Source organism: Bos taurus, chromosome 7, assembly GCF_002263795.3.
Source record: "Bos taurus isolate L1 Dominette 01449 registration number 42190680 breed Hereford chromosome 7, ARS-UCD2.0, whole genome shotgun sequence".
Classification (NCBI taxonomy): Eukaryota; Metazoa; Chordata; class Mammalia; order Artiodactyla; family Bovidae; genus Bos; species Bos taurus.
In genome coordinates, this window is record NC_037334.1 from 15,071,043 (window position 1) to 15,086,309 (window position 15,267).

At 53.2% G+C, this 15,267-nt stretch overlaps 2 protein-coding genes across 4 annotated transcripts; both read right to left on the minus strand.

Moving 5' to 3' along the window:
* Positions 1-329: 329 nt before the first annotated feature.
* Positions 330-2,811, minus strand: CDKN2D (cyclin dependent kinase inhibitor 2D). Its single transcript, NM_001046050.1, is given in 3 exon segments — positions 330-1,281; positions 2,250-2,405; positions 2,683-2,811. Coding segments are annotated over 2 exon segments (501 nt in total). The 5' UTR covers positions 2,391-2,405; positions 2,683-2,811; the 3' UTR covers positions 330-921.
* Positions 2,812-4,287: 1,476 nt separating this feature from the next.
* AP1M2 (adaptor related protein complex 1 subunit mu 2) lies at positions 4,288-15,070 on the minus strand. Of its 3 annotated transcripts, none has more exons than XM_005208748.5 (12): positions 14,951-15,070; positions 13,529-13,685; positions 13,265-13,332; positions 11,131-11,261; positions 10,872-11,019; positions 10,640-10,766; positions 9,805-9,953; positions 9,653-9,724; positions 6,950-7,108; positions 6,259-6,384; positions 5,139-5,214; positions 4,288-4,709 (listed from the first exon to the last, which is right to left on the minus strand). In XM_005208748.5, exons 1-12 carry the CDS (start codon positions 14,990-14,992, stop codon positions 4,687-4,689), a joined length of 1,278 nt encoding a protein of 425 aa, XP_005208805.1. In that variant the 5' UTR covers positions 14,993-15,070; the 3' UTR covers positions 4,288-4,686. The 3 variants fall into 3 exon arrangements, with proteins under 3 accessions (XP_005208805.1, NP_001029683.1, XP_024849983.1); NM_001034511.1 differs by having other exon boundaries at positions 9,805-9,947; positions 14,951-15,011; XM_024994215.2 differs by having other exon boundaries at positions 9,805-9,947; positions 10,640-11,019.
* Between the last annotated feature and the right edge of the window lie 197 nt (positions 15,071-15,267).

Below are 15,267 nucleotides of genomic sequence, written 5' to 3' on the forward strand. Positions count from 1 at the left end.
TGAGACCGCTGTCCCCGCCCACAAGTCACGCCTCTGCGGGGAAGGCTGCAGCCACCGCCCATCCCACTCCCCCACCCTCTGGGCTCCAGGCACCCAGCTGACATCTGGGGGCCCTTTCTCCACTCGCGGTTTCCTGCCTCCCTTCCGTTCCGACAGCGTAAACCGCTGCCCCACCCAGCTCACTTACCCCTGGCGCCCTGGGAATTACCACTCTCTCCCCTCCTCCAAAGCATCCACGATCCTCGACCCCCAGGGCCCATCCCCACAAACATCCTGGATACGCGACTCTCCATCGCCCCCTCAAAAATGACAAGCCACCAGCGCTGTGGTCATGCACAAGTCTTAATTTAATGGGTAAAAACATTAAATTACACACACAACAATATTTTCCATAAAGCTTAATAAATAGACTTTTTTTTTTTTAAACGCTGTACAAGGGACTGGAAATGAAGCTTTCAACAAAATATGAATGAACTCATACTACCCTTTTATCGATTTGGAACACTCCCCCCTCCCCCATGCCGGAAAGCAGTGTGCACACTGGAGGTCTTCTCTCCGTAAGCCGGCCAAGGTCGACAGGTTCCAAGAGCCTTGGAAGAGATGACCTCACTCTCTCACTCTCGAGGGCTGGGGTTTTAAACGCTCTGCCCTTGGGACTCAGTCTGTAGGCGTGGAGGAAACTGAACCGTTTAGGTGGCTGTTTGCCTGTAGGAGCCCTTCTCTGCCCAACACACCGAAAGGGGTGAGAAAAAAAAAAACGAGAAATGCACGTCAAACACACACACCCCAGAAATCAACACCAACAAGCCACAAACCGGTGCCCCTCGGCAGCGGGCAGGAGGAGCAAAGGGAGAAAGTGTTTCTTCCCTCTTCTGACACAGAACTCAGCTGGGTCCTGCTGCTGGAGTGGGTGGCCCCAGGTCACAGGGGTGCCACCGTGTGCCGCTGCAGTATGTCCATGAGCTCTTGGGCCCCTCTCCCCCGTGCCAGCTCTAGGGGTGTGAGCCCCGTGGCGTCCCTGTGATGGAGATCAGATTCGGTAGCCAGGAAGCTGACCACAGAAGTGTGGCCCTCTCTCACTGCCAGGTGGATGGGGAGCGCCCCGGTGCCATCGGGTGCGTTGACATCGGCGCCGTGCTCCACCAGCACTTTTAGAGTGTCGAGGAATCCAGTGCGGGCTGCATCGTGGGCCGGAGTGGTGCCCGAGGCATCCTGGACGTTGGGGCTGGCGCCTTGCTTCAGGAGTTCCAGGGCAATGGTGGGACTGCCAAACATCATGACCTGGTGGGGGGATGGGGGTAGAGAAGGGTCAGGGAGTCTCCAAAGGAGGGGGTCTGGGGAAAAGGGTGACTGGAGACAGGGGTCATTCTGGAGTTGAGAATGCCAGATACAAGGTTCTCAAGAGAAGGAAAAACTCCGGGGAACATAAACTTCCAGGCAGCTGTTGAGACCCCAGAGAACAAGATCTTCTGGGAATAAGGACCTTCAAAAAACGGGTCACCTCCCGCTAGGGTATAGCCCCCGTGGAAATTTTCAAGGAACCTAAGACCCTCCCTCAAGGAACCAGAGACACTTCTCCCCACAGATGGGAAATCATCAGGAAATATGAACCCCACCAGGAAACAGACCTCAGAGAACAGTCCCCTCCAGGAAATGGAGATGGCCAGGGAATTTAAAACTCCTCCAAGGAATTTCCCCCTCCCATATAGTAGGGATGCTTTCTGATGAAATGGGGTTCCCCTTTTGTAAATGTCCCCAAGGGAACAGGGACTCCCATGTAATCTGTGACTATTCCCTTACTGGTAATCCCCCTCACCAAATATGCCAGTATGAAAACCCCGCGGGAATAGAGATTCTCCCCCACAGGAAACTGGATACCTTTCAGAGAACCCCCAGAAAATGGGTACACCTTGGAAATAGGAATCCTTCCTTCCTACGGTCGGATCGTTCATAGATGCTCCAAGACATTGGAGCCGCCTTCATGAAACTCGGATCCAAAGAAGGTGAACCCTCACACACGGAATAAGAACTTCTCCAGGGAAACCGAATCCTTCGCAATCAGAGAACAAGGAATCCTCCAAAGATGGAAAGCTCTCCCCTCCCCCAATCTAACCCCATCCACCACCCACCTAAGAAAGGGGACATCAGGGAGCCAAGTCAGCCCAGAGATGCAGGAACAGACCTCAGTCGGCTACCAACGGGAACAAGGTGAGAAGAGAGAAGGGGTCTGCGAGTCGGCCCGGGCTCACCTGCAGCGCTGTCTTGCCAAAGCGGTTCAGAACGTCTGGGTGCACCAGCTCGCTGTGCAGAAGGCGGCGCACCTCCTGCACGTCTCCTCGGGCCGCCGCCCCGCTCAGCCGGTCGCCGGCGTGGACCTCTTCCAGCAGCATGTCGATACTGGCGGCCTGCGAAGCCCCCCGCCCCACCCCGCGGCGGTCAGTGCGGGGGAGCCCACAGGCGCTGGCCCGAACAGCCCTCCCGCAGCGTCCCCGGCCTGCAACGAGGCTCCGGGTCGGACCCTCCCGTCCGGGTCTCGGGCGCGACCCCCGCCCTCCCGGCCGGCTCCTCCCCCTGTCAGACGGTGGGTAGAGAGGGGCTGAGAGCCCGGGCCCAACCCTCCACTAGCCCGTAGGGCCCTGCCCGGCGCCCGCCCCTTGGGGGCTGGGTCTCCCCCCAACTCACCCTCCCTCCTCCTCGACGGGCGGGGTCTGTTCTGAGCCGGCTTCTCCGCCGCTGCGGAGCAGGCCTCTAGGGGGCGGAGCCAGAGCTCTCGCGGCCCCGCCCCCAAACGCCGCGGATTTGTTTTCTTATGAACTTGCTACGTTGTAGCCCAGCCGCGTTGCCCAGCTCCCGACCCTGTAGTGCTCCGCCCTCCTGGCCAGCGCAGCCAATGGCCACGCGTTGCCAGGGAGGCTTTGCGCGCCGGAGTGGGCGGGCCCGCTTCTGATTGGACAAACTACGGCGACCGGTGAACCGCGAACAATGGCGGGGTTTTCGGTTTTTCAAAAGCGACGGGCGGGCGGGAAAGAGGGCCGGTTTAACTGACCCAGGGGAGAAAGGTCAGGCGCAGGGTAGCGCGGGCTGCTCCGGGACCTCGGCACTTCCGAGAGGAAGGGAGGTAGGGCTGGGGCCGCCCAGTTTGGAGTTATGCGGTGCGATAATATTTGTTAGTTCTTACTGTGCAGAGTGCTTTATTTCATTCATTCACTGTGTGCCAGAGCCGTTCCTGGCGCTGGGGGGCCTGCATTCGAGCTACTAATTTTAGTGTTAAGCACCGTGAGGAAAATAAAGCAAGGAAATGGGGTGAGTGAGAAAGGAATCACGTTTGGCTCAGACTGCGCCAGCCCTGGCACAGCAAATGCAGGGGCGTGGAAGAAAGTTCATTCTCCATCTGCCACGTGGGTGAGCCTGGGAGGCGAGAGTGGTGTCGGAGGCTCTTAACAGAGGCCTTCAACAGCGGGGCCTTCACACATTTACTGACCCGCTACCGTGTACTAGGCACCCCAGTGGAAAGCAAGCCGGGTGCCTCCTGGCTGCTGGATGCTTACCTTTTAGAGCTGGAGACGACAATAAGTATTTTCCGAGTGCTATACACTGTGGAGCTGACAAAACGAGATAAATAATAGTGTCTTGGGAAAAGAAGGCTTTGAAATAGAGAGGTCGGGCATGGCCACCCTAAGAAGGTGACATTTGATTTGAGACCTGAAGGTGAGGGAAGGAGCCATGTGTCTCTCTGGGAAAACATACCAGATGGAGGGGCTACAGATTCGAAGGCCCTGAGCTGTAAGCATGTCTAGTAAGTCCAGGAAGAGACGTATAGAGAGGGAGAGAAGGGTGAGGAGGTGAGGGCTGAACAGGCTTGTGGGCTGTGGTGAGAACTTTTACTTTTTAAAAAGAATGGGGAATTTCCCTGGAGGTCCAGTGGCTAAGACTCCGCGCATCCGCTGCAGGGAGTCCAGGTTCAATCCCTGGTGGGGGAACTATGGTCCCGCATGCTGCCCAGAACGACAAAAATCAACGGGTGAAACCCTGGGAAGCTTCTGTATTGAGGAGCCACGATCTGGTTTAGGAGTTAATAGGCGCCCTCTGGTGGCTATGATGCGAACTGGCTGTCATGGGAGAGGGAAGCCCAGAGCAGCCTGGGAGACCAAGGTGGGAGCAATTGCGAGGGCCTAGCTGAGAGATGACCAGGGCTGAGAAATGGATATATGTTGCCCACTCTTATCCCAGCACTCCAGGACACCCCTGGCATCCCCAGCGCCCAGCCAAGAAGTACATAACAGCAGCTAGATTCATCTTTTTAATGCCATCCTAAAACTCAGAAATGGGCCAGTGGGGCCTCTGGGTTCAGCAGCTGTGGAGGAGGGACTCCCCACACCTCCTAAGGCAGGTCACTGCAAGAAGGCACTCGTGAGGGGGACTTCAAGCCCCTCTTCTATTTCTTCATATAAAATTGGGGGAGGGGGAGGGGGAGGGGTGAGAGTCTGAGAGCTGGGGACTATCACTCCCAGCCTACCGGTAAAGGAAAAGGGTAGGAGCAAGTCGGGTGCTGGGAGTAACGAACTAATAATTCAAGGGCTGCCCTCTCACACACACACACACCCCATCTTCCCTCCTTCTCTAGTGGAGTCTGCAGCTGGGGCCTGGGGAGAAGACAGCCCAGGTTCAGGCTCCCACTTCTCCCTTCTAGCTGGTACGAAGTTGATAATCTGCAGGGAAACAATGAGCAGGGACCATCTCAGAATTGGGGGAAGGAGACAGGACAGCACCCCCACCCACAACCCATCCCCTTCCGCAGTGCTCATGATCAACCCCACAAGTATGTAACAGGGCTAAGGATGGGCTCAAACATGGCGACTGTAAACACAGCAACATGCCTGTCTCCAGGCAATAGATGGGGCTGCTGTGTGTTCAGTTGCTTATCCAAACCCCACCACCACTACCCTGGAACTGGCAACTGTCCCCATTTTAAAGACAGGCAAACCGAGGCTCGGGAGGGCACACTGACAAAGATAGGATAGACCTGGGGGCCACGCCTGTCGGTTTTGGAGCCCTCTGAGACAAGATGTTTCAAAGCCCCAAGGCCATCCCCATTCATGTCCTTGTCCCTGTCATCTCAGGGAGCCGGGCCGCCTTACCGCCACTCTGGGTGATATAGCGGACCCAGGGCAGGGCCTGGTAACCACTCTTCTCAATGATCTTCATGTATCGGACCTGGAAAGGGATGAAAGGAGGTGGCCCAGGATAGGGGGAAAGAGCAGGCTGGGGCCAGCGGAACATAACACAACTTCCGGGAATAAGAAAGCACAGCCTGGGAGGAATGAAGTAACGAGGCTCAGGGCAAAGATGTGACCAGGACAGGGTATGTGTGTGGGGGAGATCAGGTGGTCCAGGACAGAGGGAAAGATGGCACATTCTAAGAGAAGTGACACAATACAGTTTAGGCACAGGGCAAAGTTAGGGGGGAGGGGAAGGGGACCCAGGCTGAGAGCAGAAGAGGCAGCACCGTGGGACTTCCCTGATGGCTCAGTGGTTAAGGGTCTGCCTGCCAACGCAGGAGACACGGACTCAGTCCCTGGTCTGGGAAGATCCCACATGCCCTGCAGCAACTAAACCCGTGCACCACAGCTACTGAGCCTGTGCTCTAGAGCCCAGGAGCCACAATTAGTGAGGCCACATGCTGCAGCTACTGGGCCTGTGCGCCCTGGAGCCCGTGCTCCACAAGAGAAGCCACCAGTGAGAAGCCCACACACCACAAGCAGAGAAAAGTCTGTGCAGCAGTGAAGACCCAGCCCAGCCAAAAATAAATAAATGAAATCATTTTTGAAAAAAAGCATCTGCCTGCCAATGCAGGGGACATGGGTTTGTGGGATGTGGGACATACGGGATCTTCCTCGGTCCAGGAAGATCCCACATGCCAAGGAACAACTAAGCCTGTGCTCTGCAACTACTGAAACCCTCGGGCTCTAGAACCCATGCTCTGCAACAAGAGAAGCCACCGCAATTAAAAAAATAGCCCCTACTCACTGCAACTAGAGAAAGCTCACTCACAACAACGAAGACCCAGCACACCCAAAAGTTGAAATTAAAATGTTTGTTTAAAGAAAAAGCAACACTGTTCCAGAAAAAAAAAAAAAGAATGACTGTAAAGGAGGAGATGAGCCAAGCCAGGGAACGGAGGCGGTCCAAGCCAAGAAATGAGAGAAAGGGGGACCCACCAAGGTCAAGGAGAGGAACCACCCTGCCCCCTTCCCTCACCTGGATCCCAGAGACAGTGAAATAGGGGATCTCAAACTTCACCCCAATAGGGGGCCGGCCCTCTACTTCCTCCTTCTCCACGCTGGGGAGGCCAAAGTGGGCCCGCATCAGGTACTCCTTGCCCCCCTGAGGGAACATGGGGGTATCAGACACATTGAGGGCCCCTATACCCCAGACCACTCCTCATGGCAGCCCCCTGGGGGCAGGCTTTGCTCTCAGCCCATCTGACAGACCAGAAAGTAAAGTTTCCTGGCCAAAACTCACAGACGAAGCTTCTGACAGCAAAGCCTAGTTGGGGGCCTTCTGGTGATCATCTCCCATTTTCCAGGGGCCGATGAACATCCCCCAACCAAGATCCCAAAGAGACCAAATCCTCCAGCAGCCCAAGGACGTGGGTAGCATGATCCTGTCTATTTCACAGATGGACACGCTCAGGCTTCATGAAGGGAAGTAGGGTCCCCAAGGCTGGGAAGCTCAGAGAAACAAGGGTGAGGAATCTGAACCCAAGGCTGGTTTCCTCAAGACCTAGGACAAGGAGAGCTTAACCATGCTGAGAGCTTAACCACCATCAGTTTTATCATCTACAAAGGACAGCCACGTGCATGCATATGTGGCTCTGATTTATCCTCTACTTCGCCCTCACTCATCAAGGGCTGGTCCTCCAGTTCCCCGGTCCATCCCCGAGGCTCACCGGGAAAGACTTGATGCTCCAAATAACCGTGTTCTTCTCTGGCACATACTTGGCGCTGCCCACACTGGTCTTGAAGCGAGGGGAGTCGGCATCGCTGGGTACGGGCACCGATATCTCTACGCCGTTAGCTACAGACTGCTTTTTAAACTGCCCCTTGGCCTGTCGGTGGAGAGAATGTGGGGTGTGAAGAGTGCATTCACGCAAATGGAGACCAAGCCCTTTCCACGCACCATTTCATCAAGAGCCCAGAAGTGGGGACCACGATCCTGTCCATTTTCCAGATGAGGGAACAGTGGCACAGAGAACTTAAGGCATTTCTCTGGAGACACACAGCCAACAAGGGGCAGAGTCACACCCACAAGAGACTCCAGTGGTTCTGCTTTTGGCACCTTCCGTTTGGAAAGTATCATATACCTTTTCCTGCTTCAAAATGTAATCCCTCATTTGAACAGCTCCTAGGGCCGGCTCACCTCAGCCCATTTCACAGACAAGATAATAAAGGCTCCTGGTCAAGACACACACTCACACCTGCAAAGCCAGGATGGGACCCTCAGTCTATCAGAATTTTCTTTTTTTTTTGGCAGCACTGCAACATGCAGAATCTCAGTTCCTCAGTCTGGGATCGAACCCATGTCCCCAGTAGTGGAAACTCAAGAGTCCTATCCAATAGACCACCAGGGAATTTCCGAGTTTTCATTTGAAAGCTGGCATCTACGGAGCCCCTACCATGTGCAGGGCCCTGTGCCAAGTACTTAACCCTCTCACTAATTTTCTAAAGTAGGAGCCATTCCAAAGGTCCATTTTACAGATGAAGAAACTGAAGCCCAGAGAGAAAGAGCACTTTGCCTGAGTTGTGTAGCTGGTAGCCGGCACAGCACAGAGATTTGACTTGAGCCTCACATGCTCTCCCTACAGACAATAAGTTATTACATTAGAGCTAGATCCAGATCCATTTTGACATGCGCAAGCTTTTAACACAAGGACTCTAAGTGTCCCTGTGCAGTAGCTAGCACCGTGATAGCTGCTCTTAATCATCTGGTGCCAGGGGGCGGGGATATATGAGGCAGGATTGGTGCACAGGACCTGGAGGCAAACAGGGCAGGGGATGTTCTTTTTTAAAGGCACCAACTTTTTAGTATTTATTTTTATTTGGCTGTGCTGGGGCTTAGTTGCAGCATGTGGGATCTAGCTCTCTGACCAGGGATCAAGTCCCGGGCCTTCTACACTGGAATTTCAGAGTCTTAATCACTGGGCCACCACAGAAGTCCCAGGAAGGCACCAGCTTTAGTGGCCCCTTCTCTTCTTCCTGCCTATAGAGACAGGGACTTTGGGGGCACCAACACCATGCCCCCTCCCCCCCGCAGTGACTGTCTACATCATGTACCAGTTCCTCTGAGACTCTAAGACTGGGGAACAAAGTTAAATCTGAGAACACAGACTCTTGAGGCAGGCAGACCCAAGTTCAACGTGACCCCTCCCTTCCTAGATGAATGACATCTGAGTTCTTCTGAGCCTCTTTCCCCATCTGTAAAGGGCGCTAAGGACTTCCCTGGTGGTCCAGTGGTTAAAACTCTGCACTCCCAACGCACAGAGCACAACTTAAATCCCTGGTCAGGGAACTAAAATCCCGCATGCAGTATGGCATGCCCTCCCCCGCCCCTGCAACTTTCTTAATTAAAAAAGAGACTGGGGGAAAAAATTTTTTTAAGGGCCAGGAGGGACTAATTTTATGTTCTGGAGAAGCTCTTGTTTGGGGGACTGGGGACATGCACAAGGCTATCCATGGCAATGTGAACCAGAGAAGCCAAGAACTGAAAACAACCCAAGCAAGATACAGGAGAGAAAATTCTCCTGGTGGAATATTCTACAGTCACTGAAATGGATGCCCTATGCTTCAGGTCCTGGGATTCCTCTTAAGAGTTGACATTACATGAAGAAAGCAAATTATACAAAAAAGTCATACAGCAAGAGTTCACGGATATAAAGGTCAGAGACTGGCAGAATGAAGTATTTGCGGTTTACAGATGAGGGTGGCAAAATTACAAACAAAAGCAAAGAAATGACTTACATGATATTCAAAATTGTGATCACCTGTGGGCAAGGGTGGGGGGAGCCATGATCGGCCAAGGGGCAGGTGGGGGTTCAGAGGTGCTGGTTGAGTCAGGGACATTCAATTAAGCTGTGTGGTATGATATGATATGATATGATGATACGGTATGACAATGATAACATTGAGCTTTAACACACTCTATGGTTTATATACATATATGAATATAAATGCAAATTCATAAATTTCAATGTAAATGTAAATTTATAAAGTAGTATGAATGTATATTTTTAAAGTAAATTAATTAAGTAAAAAGGTCATGTGTCACACGGTGGTGGTTCAGTATTAAGGGAAAAAACAGAGCAAAGAAGGGAGGTGGAGAAATCAGGGAAGGCTCCTCTGAGGAGGTGACACTGAAGCAAAGAACTGAAGGAGGTGAGGGAAAGAGCCAGGGGGATATCTGGGTGGCTGGGGGCAGAGTGATCCAGGGAGAGGGGATACTCAGGGACCATGCCTGGCATGTTTGAGACTCAGCCAGGAGACCTGTGTGGCTGGAAGGAAGTGATGATTGGGGAGGGAGGTGGGAGATATGGTTAGACTGCTGAGGGCGTAGGAGGGGCAATCTGAGCACTGTAATTATTACCCTGGGGGCCCACCTTGACCATGATCTCCACGCGGCTGTGTGAGAATTTCTCAATGACAGATTCAATCCAGATGAGTGGCTTGACCTGTAGACAGAGGAAGAGGGAGTTCTCCAAGGCTCTGGGGTCAACCCTCACCTCCAGCCAAGGGCTCGACCCTGCCTTACCTGGGTGCTAAGGCGGTAGGACATGAGCTCAAAGTCACCGTCGGGCGGGATGAAGGAGATGGTGCGGTCATTGTCAAAGCGAGAAAGCCGCACGCACTGGTGGAATTTCACATCCTCCAGTTCCACAGACTTGTTCTTGCTCCCTGAAACTCAGAGCCGAGTTAGCGGGGTGACACTGGAGCCCAGGGCAGGGTCCTTATCCTTACCTCCCCTTCTACTGCTATGATCACCCCCATATTACAGATGAAGAAACTGAGGCCCAGAGAGGATGAGTAACTCGCCCGGGGTCACCCAGCTGGCCAGGAACAGAGCTGGGATCCCCAGGCAATCAGGCCCTTGCTGTCAGGTTGTTATCCTGTGAGTGTTAGCCGCTCAGTTGTGTCTGAATCTTTGTGATCCCATGGACTGTAGCCCACCAGGCTCCTCTCTCCATGGTATTCTCCAGGTAAGAATACTGGAGTGGGTAGCCATTCCCTTCTCCAGGGGATCTTCCCGACCCAGGGATCGAACCCAGGTCTCCTGCATTGCAGGCAGAGTCTTTATTGTCTGAGTCACCAGGGAAGAAATGTAATGCTATTCTGTCTCCTACTCCCACTAGAACGTCAGCTCCGTGAGGGTAGGGATTATTTTTTCTTTTCTGCCATGTGCTTGAGCCTGGCACTCAATGATGAAGCAGAGTTGTTTGCATTAAGGCACGAGCAGCTGCAGTACTGGTCAAGACCAGTAGAGGGCAAGCGAGTACTATTTCAGAATTGACAGCAGGTCTCTGGGTACCACCCACCCCAGATGAGGTGAGGTCTCAGGCTCCCCATCGCACCCCCTTCCAGAAACTTACGGCCAGTGAGCTCGAAGAGTACACGGTCGTTGAGGCCCAGCCGCAGCTCTGGCATTCCCGACAGAAACACCTTGAGCTTGATACTGCCCACGATCTCGCTCAGCAGGACACTGCCGTTGGCATTGACCTGAGGATGCAAACATTGGTGATGTGGGAGGCGGTTAACAAGCATAGGGCTCCCTCTCCTGGCCCTTGGCTGTAGCGAGGGTGGGGCAGAGGTGTGGAGGCTCACCAGCAGGTTAACTGACTCTATGACATCGATGAAGACCTCATTCTTCTTGTACTTGATGCCCTCCGAGCGCCAGGACACAGCATTGGTGACAGTGGGTGGCACTCGTGACTTGCCCGTCTCCAGCTTGTTGCCCTGCTGCGTGATGTACCTGGCAGGGGGGGCAGGGAGATGAGCAGATAGGCCCAAGGATACTTCCCTGACCCTCCCCAGGTTTCTTCCACCCATGGCCCACCCTGTGGCTGACCCACAGCCCACTCACTCCTGCAGGATTTTGCTGTCTGTGGTCTGTGGGAAGCCAAAGTCCATGAGCTCATCCAGCAATTCATAGACGATGACAAAGTTGTCTCGGATACTCTCCTCCTCTAGCTCCTTAAAGTATTCGGAGAATACCTGGGGGTGTGAGGAGACCAACACCCACAGAGATGTGTCTGGTGTAGCTCTTGGGCTGGGTTCCCACTCATCCAGCCAGCCACCCAATAAGCAACTATTAAGTACCTACTGTATACCAGTGTCAGGACATTAACGGTGAACAAAGCCAAGAAGGTCTTTGCCCTCCTGGAACAGTCTTGAGGGGGAATGGACAGGTAGTGGGACTAATATTATCCAACATGTAGAGTGCAATAATGAGGAAAACAAGTGAAGTAGGAACCCAGAGGCAGGGAGGGCCAAGAAGACTTCCTAGAAGAGGGATTGGAAGGACTCAGAATGTTTTTTTGGTGTGTGAATCATGGGATTGCCGTGTATCTGATGATGTTAATGGACCCACCTCAGAATAAGGTTTGTAATGCATGAAATAAAAGACACACACACACACACACACACAACACAAAAGACACAATATGGGAATTCTCTGGCACTCCAGTGGGTAGGACTCCACGCTTCCACTGCTGAGGGCCCAGGTTCAATCCCTGGTTGGGGAACTAAGATCCTACAAGCCAAGCCATGCAGCATGGTCAAAACAAAAACAAACCAAAATAACCCCATAAGATGGCAAAGGAAAACTGTTACACTACACAGAAACACATCTAAGTTCATGGATTCCTTGAATTCCATCCAGGGGCCCTTGGGACTTGGGGGACCCCCAGACGGGAGCCCTTGGGAATTAGTAAGTTTCTCCTTAGCAGAGAATCTGTCATCCATCCAACACTGGAAACCTATCCCTCATCCTGCTCCAGCTTCTGTGGCCCTTTCCTGTTCCCACCTCAGGGCCTTTGTACACGCTATGCTCACTGCTCAGGATATTCTCCTCACACAGGCCCCTTGTGACAGGCCTTACTCCTTGGTGAAGCCACCACTATCCCTTGACCCCTGTGAGTATCAGGGTGAGACTAGCACCTACCCAGTCACTGGTTAAAACAATGTCCCCTTGAATATCCTTCATGCCCTTTAACTCCTGAGCACAGGCCAGGACCGTGCTTGCCTTATACACAGCTGTGTGTCCCTCCTCTGCCTGGCAGAGAGGAGACAAATCAATACAGATCTCTTATTTGTTGAAAAGTATCCCAAAAATCCCTCTGGGAATTCCCCAGCAGTCCAGTGGTTAGGACTCAACCCTTTCACTGCCAAGAGCATGAATTCAATCCCTGGTCGGGGAACTAAGATCCTGTAAGCCAGGAGGTGACCAAAAAAAAAAAAAGTACTTTCTCAGCCACTTCTTCAGGATCAGCCTGCCCTCACACCTTGGGGGTGTACTATCCTTTGTTTACCAAATAAAATTCTGAGCAGTTAAAAAAAAAAGTACTTTCTCAACCATTGAGAATGACATATAGCAAGTGCTCAAAAGATTACTATGGGATCATATGATATGACATTAGTGGTAATGCTAACAATAATATCAAATCTTTATTAAGCACTTACTGTATACTAAGCACTGTTTTCGGTGCTCTAGAGGTATGAATTGGATTGAATTATTTTCTACAACAACTCTGAGGCAGGATTAAACCTGGCTTATATAGTATTTCTTTTCTTTTTTTTTTTTTTTCGGTTGTACCTTGCAGAAGGTGGGATCCTAGTTTCCTGATCAGGAAATTCAAGCCCCTTGCAGTAGAAGCATGGGGTCTTAACCACTGGACCGTCTGGATTAAACCCAGGTTAGAGGCACAGAGAGAAGTAACTTGTCCAAGGTCACACAGCCAGTAAGCACTGGAGCTGGGTCTGGAACCCAGTATCCTCGGGTTCAGATTTGAGCAGTACACCCTCTCGGAGACTTCCTTGCTTCTTGCCCCATAGGGAGAGTTGATCCCACAACAGCTGATGAGAACAGAGTGATGGGGCTTTGATGGTGGCACCCCCGGGGATTCAGGGAAGCCTTCCTAGGTGGGATGGATCCCGAAAGAGGCGGGCAAGACAGGTGGACAGACAGACGAGCCAGCCAATAGAAGGCCAGAACCTACCTCCACTATCTTGTAGAGGAAGGAATACACGAGGGAGGCGTTGGCATTCTTCAGTGTGGTGGCCACCACTGCAGGCAGCGAGGTTAAGGAAAGGCGGCATTTTGGAGAGTTCCAATGGAGCTTAGACCCGGAAACGCCACCCTGTCTGCTCCCACTCTCCAACCTGAGCCACGCCATGTCGTGCACCTCTCGTCCCAGCCCATCATCTCTGGGCCTGAGATGCCACCACCCAAGGCCGCCAGGGACCCGCCCATGGCTGGATACAGTAGAGGTTGCTGTATTTGATCCACAGGAAGTGGACCCGTCCGTGACTCAGCAGTGGGGTCAGGGCGCCTTCCTCCTCCCGCTGCATGAGCAGAGGCATGAAGTGATCGATCTCGCTCATAGCCACATCACCCTTGTAGTTGCGGCTGATCAGGGGCTGAAGATGAGCAGAGAAGGTCTGGTCATTGCTGGGATCCAGGGACCTTCCCCCCCGGGGGCATCAGAGTGCCAGGTTCTGACCCTACTTGCTGGTTGAGGGGACATGGACAAGGCTCTGCCTCTCGGCATGTCGGTTTCCTCCTCTGGAAAGTGGGCTGGTGACAGTGACAGCCAGAGCGTCTAGAACCCTCACTGACACCTCAGCCGTGCTCTGCTAAAACCTGGATGCTTGCTTACTTATATCGTTGTCACCACAACCCTGTAAGGTAGGCGGTCTCACCATCTCCCTTTTACACATGGAGAAACTGAGGTATGGACCCAGTCCATAGCCAGCAAGGAAGCTGGGAACTGAGCCAACACGCCCTGGCTCCAGAATTCCTGCTCTTGAGCAAGGTTTCATAGGCACCAAATCAGCGAGGTAGGGGCGATGAAAGAAAAGAGAGAGAGAGGAAAAAAGAAAAAAAAGACATTATATCCATTTATCACTCATAGCTCATATAGCTCTGCCTGGCAGGCAGTAAGTGGTTAATCTTAATAATATTTACCTGAGAGGTTTGTTTAGTCCAGTGTTTAGAAGGAAGCAGGTACTCAGCAGGTGCTCACACATCTTAGCCCTAACTATGTTTATTATCAGGAATATTATTCTCATCACCACTGTTACTATTGCTGGGTTTCCCAGGTGGCATTACTGGTAAAGAACCCACCTGGCAGTGCAGGAGACCAAAGAGATGCAGGTTCGATCCCAGGGCCCTGAAGATCTCCTGGAGGAGGTCAGGGCAACCCACCCAGACAGAACAAGATGAATGGGAGGGGGCGCCAGAAAGAGACAAGGCAGCCCCACAGGGGAAGTACGGTCTTCTGCCCCGGCTTTCTTCCCCAAATATCAGTACAGTGGATGATGACGGTGATAGAAATAATAATTTCAATTGCTTGAACGCCTAATGTTTGCAGCAGGGTCACTGTACTAAGTGGTATACACTGCATACGGCTGTATTAATTCTTCTTGGGTGGGGACCTCTGTTATTCCCATTTGTACAGACAGGGAGACTGAGGCTCAGAGAGGCGAAGCCCCTTCCCTCAGACACGCCGCTAGTAAAAGCGGAGGTGGGGTTCGACGCGGGAGTCCCAGGAATTGGGGGAGGGGTGTTCCCACGCCCCCAGAGCTTTCCGGGGCCTCGCTGCCTGCAAGGAGGGGCCGCCCCCTGGGTCCGGGAGGGAGCAAGCTTCACCTGCCGGCCTCCCACTCCCTGCACCCAGCCTCACCTTGCCCTTGACGTCGAGGATGAAGACAGCCGAGGCGGACATGGTGGCGGCCGGCGGACCTGGGGGGTGGGGAGGGAGCGCCGGGAGGCGACGGTGGTGGCGCCGCTTCCTTCTTCCTGCGGAAGCACCCGCGCGCAGGTGAGGACCCAGGTGAGCGCGTCTTAAAGGGGAGGGCCACCAGGTGAGCGGTGCCGTCGGCCGACGGGAAGACGCTGCGGGGGCGGGGCAGGGCGGAGCTTAAGATGTGACAACTGCCCCGCCTCACTTTTCCTTCGCGCCCTGGAGTGAGGATGGGAGGAGACCCCAGACCAACCGAT

Bases quoted from the DNA above. Each gene is read 5' to 3' on its own strand.
- AP1M2 (XM_024994215.2), bottom strand. From the start codon at position 14,992: ATGTCCGCCTCGGCTGTCTTCATCCTCGACGTCAAGGGCAAG. The intron at 13,333-13,528 runs GTATCCAGCCAT...CGCTGCCTGCAG, and splicing joins CAAATACAGCAACCTCTACT to TGGTGGCCACCACACTGAAG. The intron at 11,262-13,264 runs GTAGGTTCTGGC...TCACACCCCCAG, and splicing joins TCCTCTACAAGATAGTGGAG to GTATTCTCCGAATACTTTAA.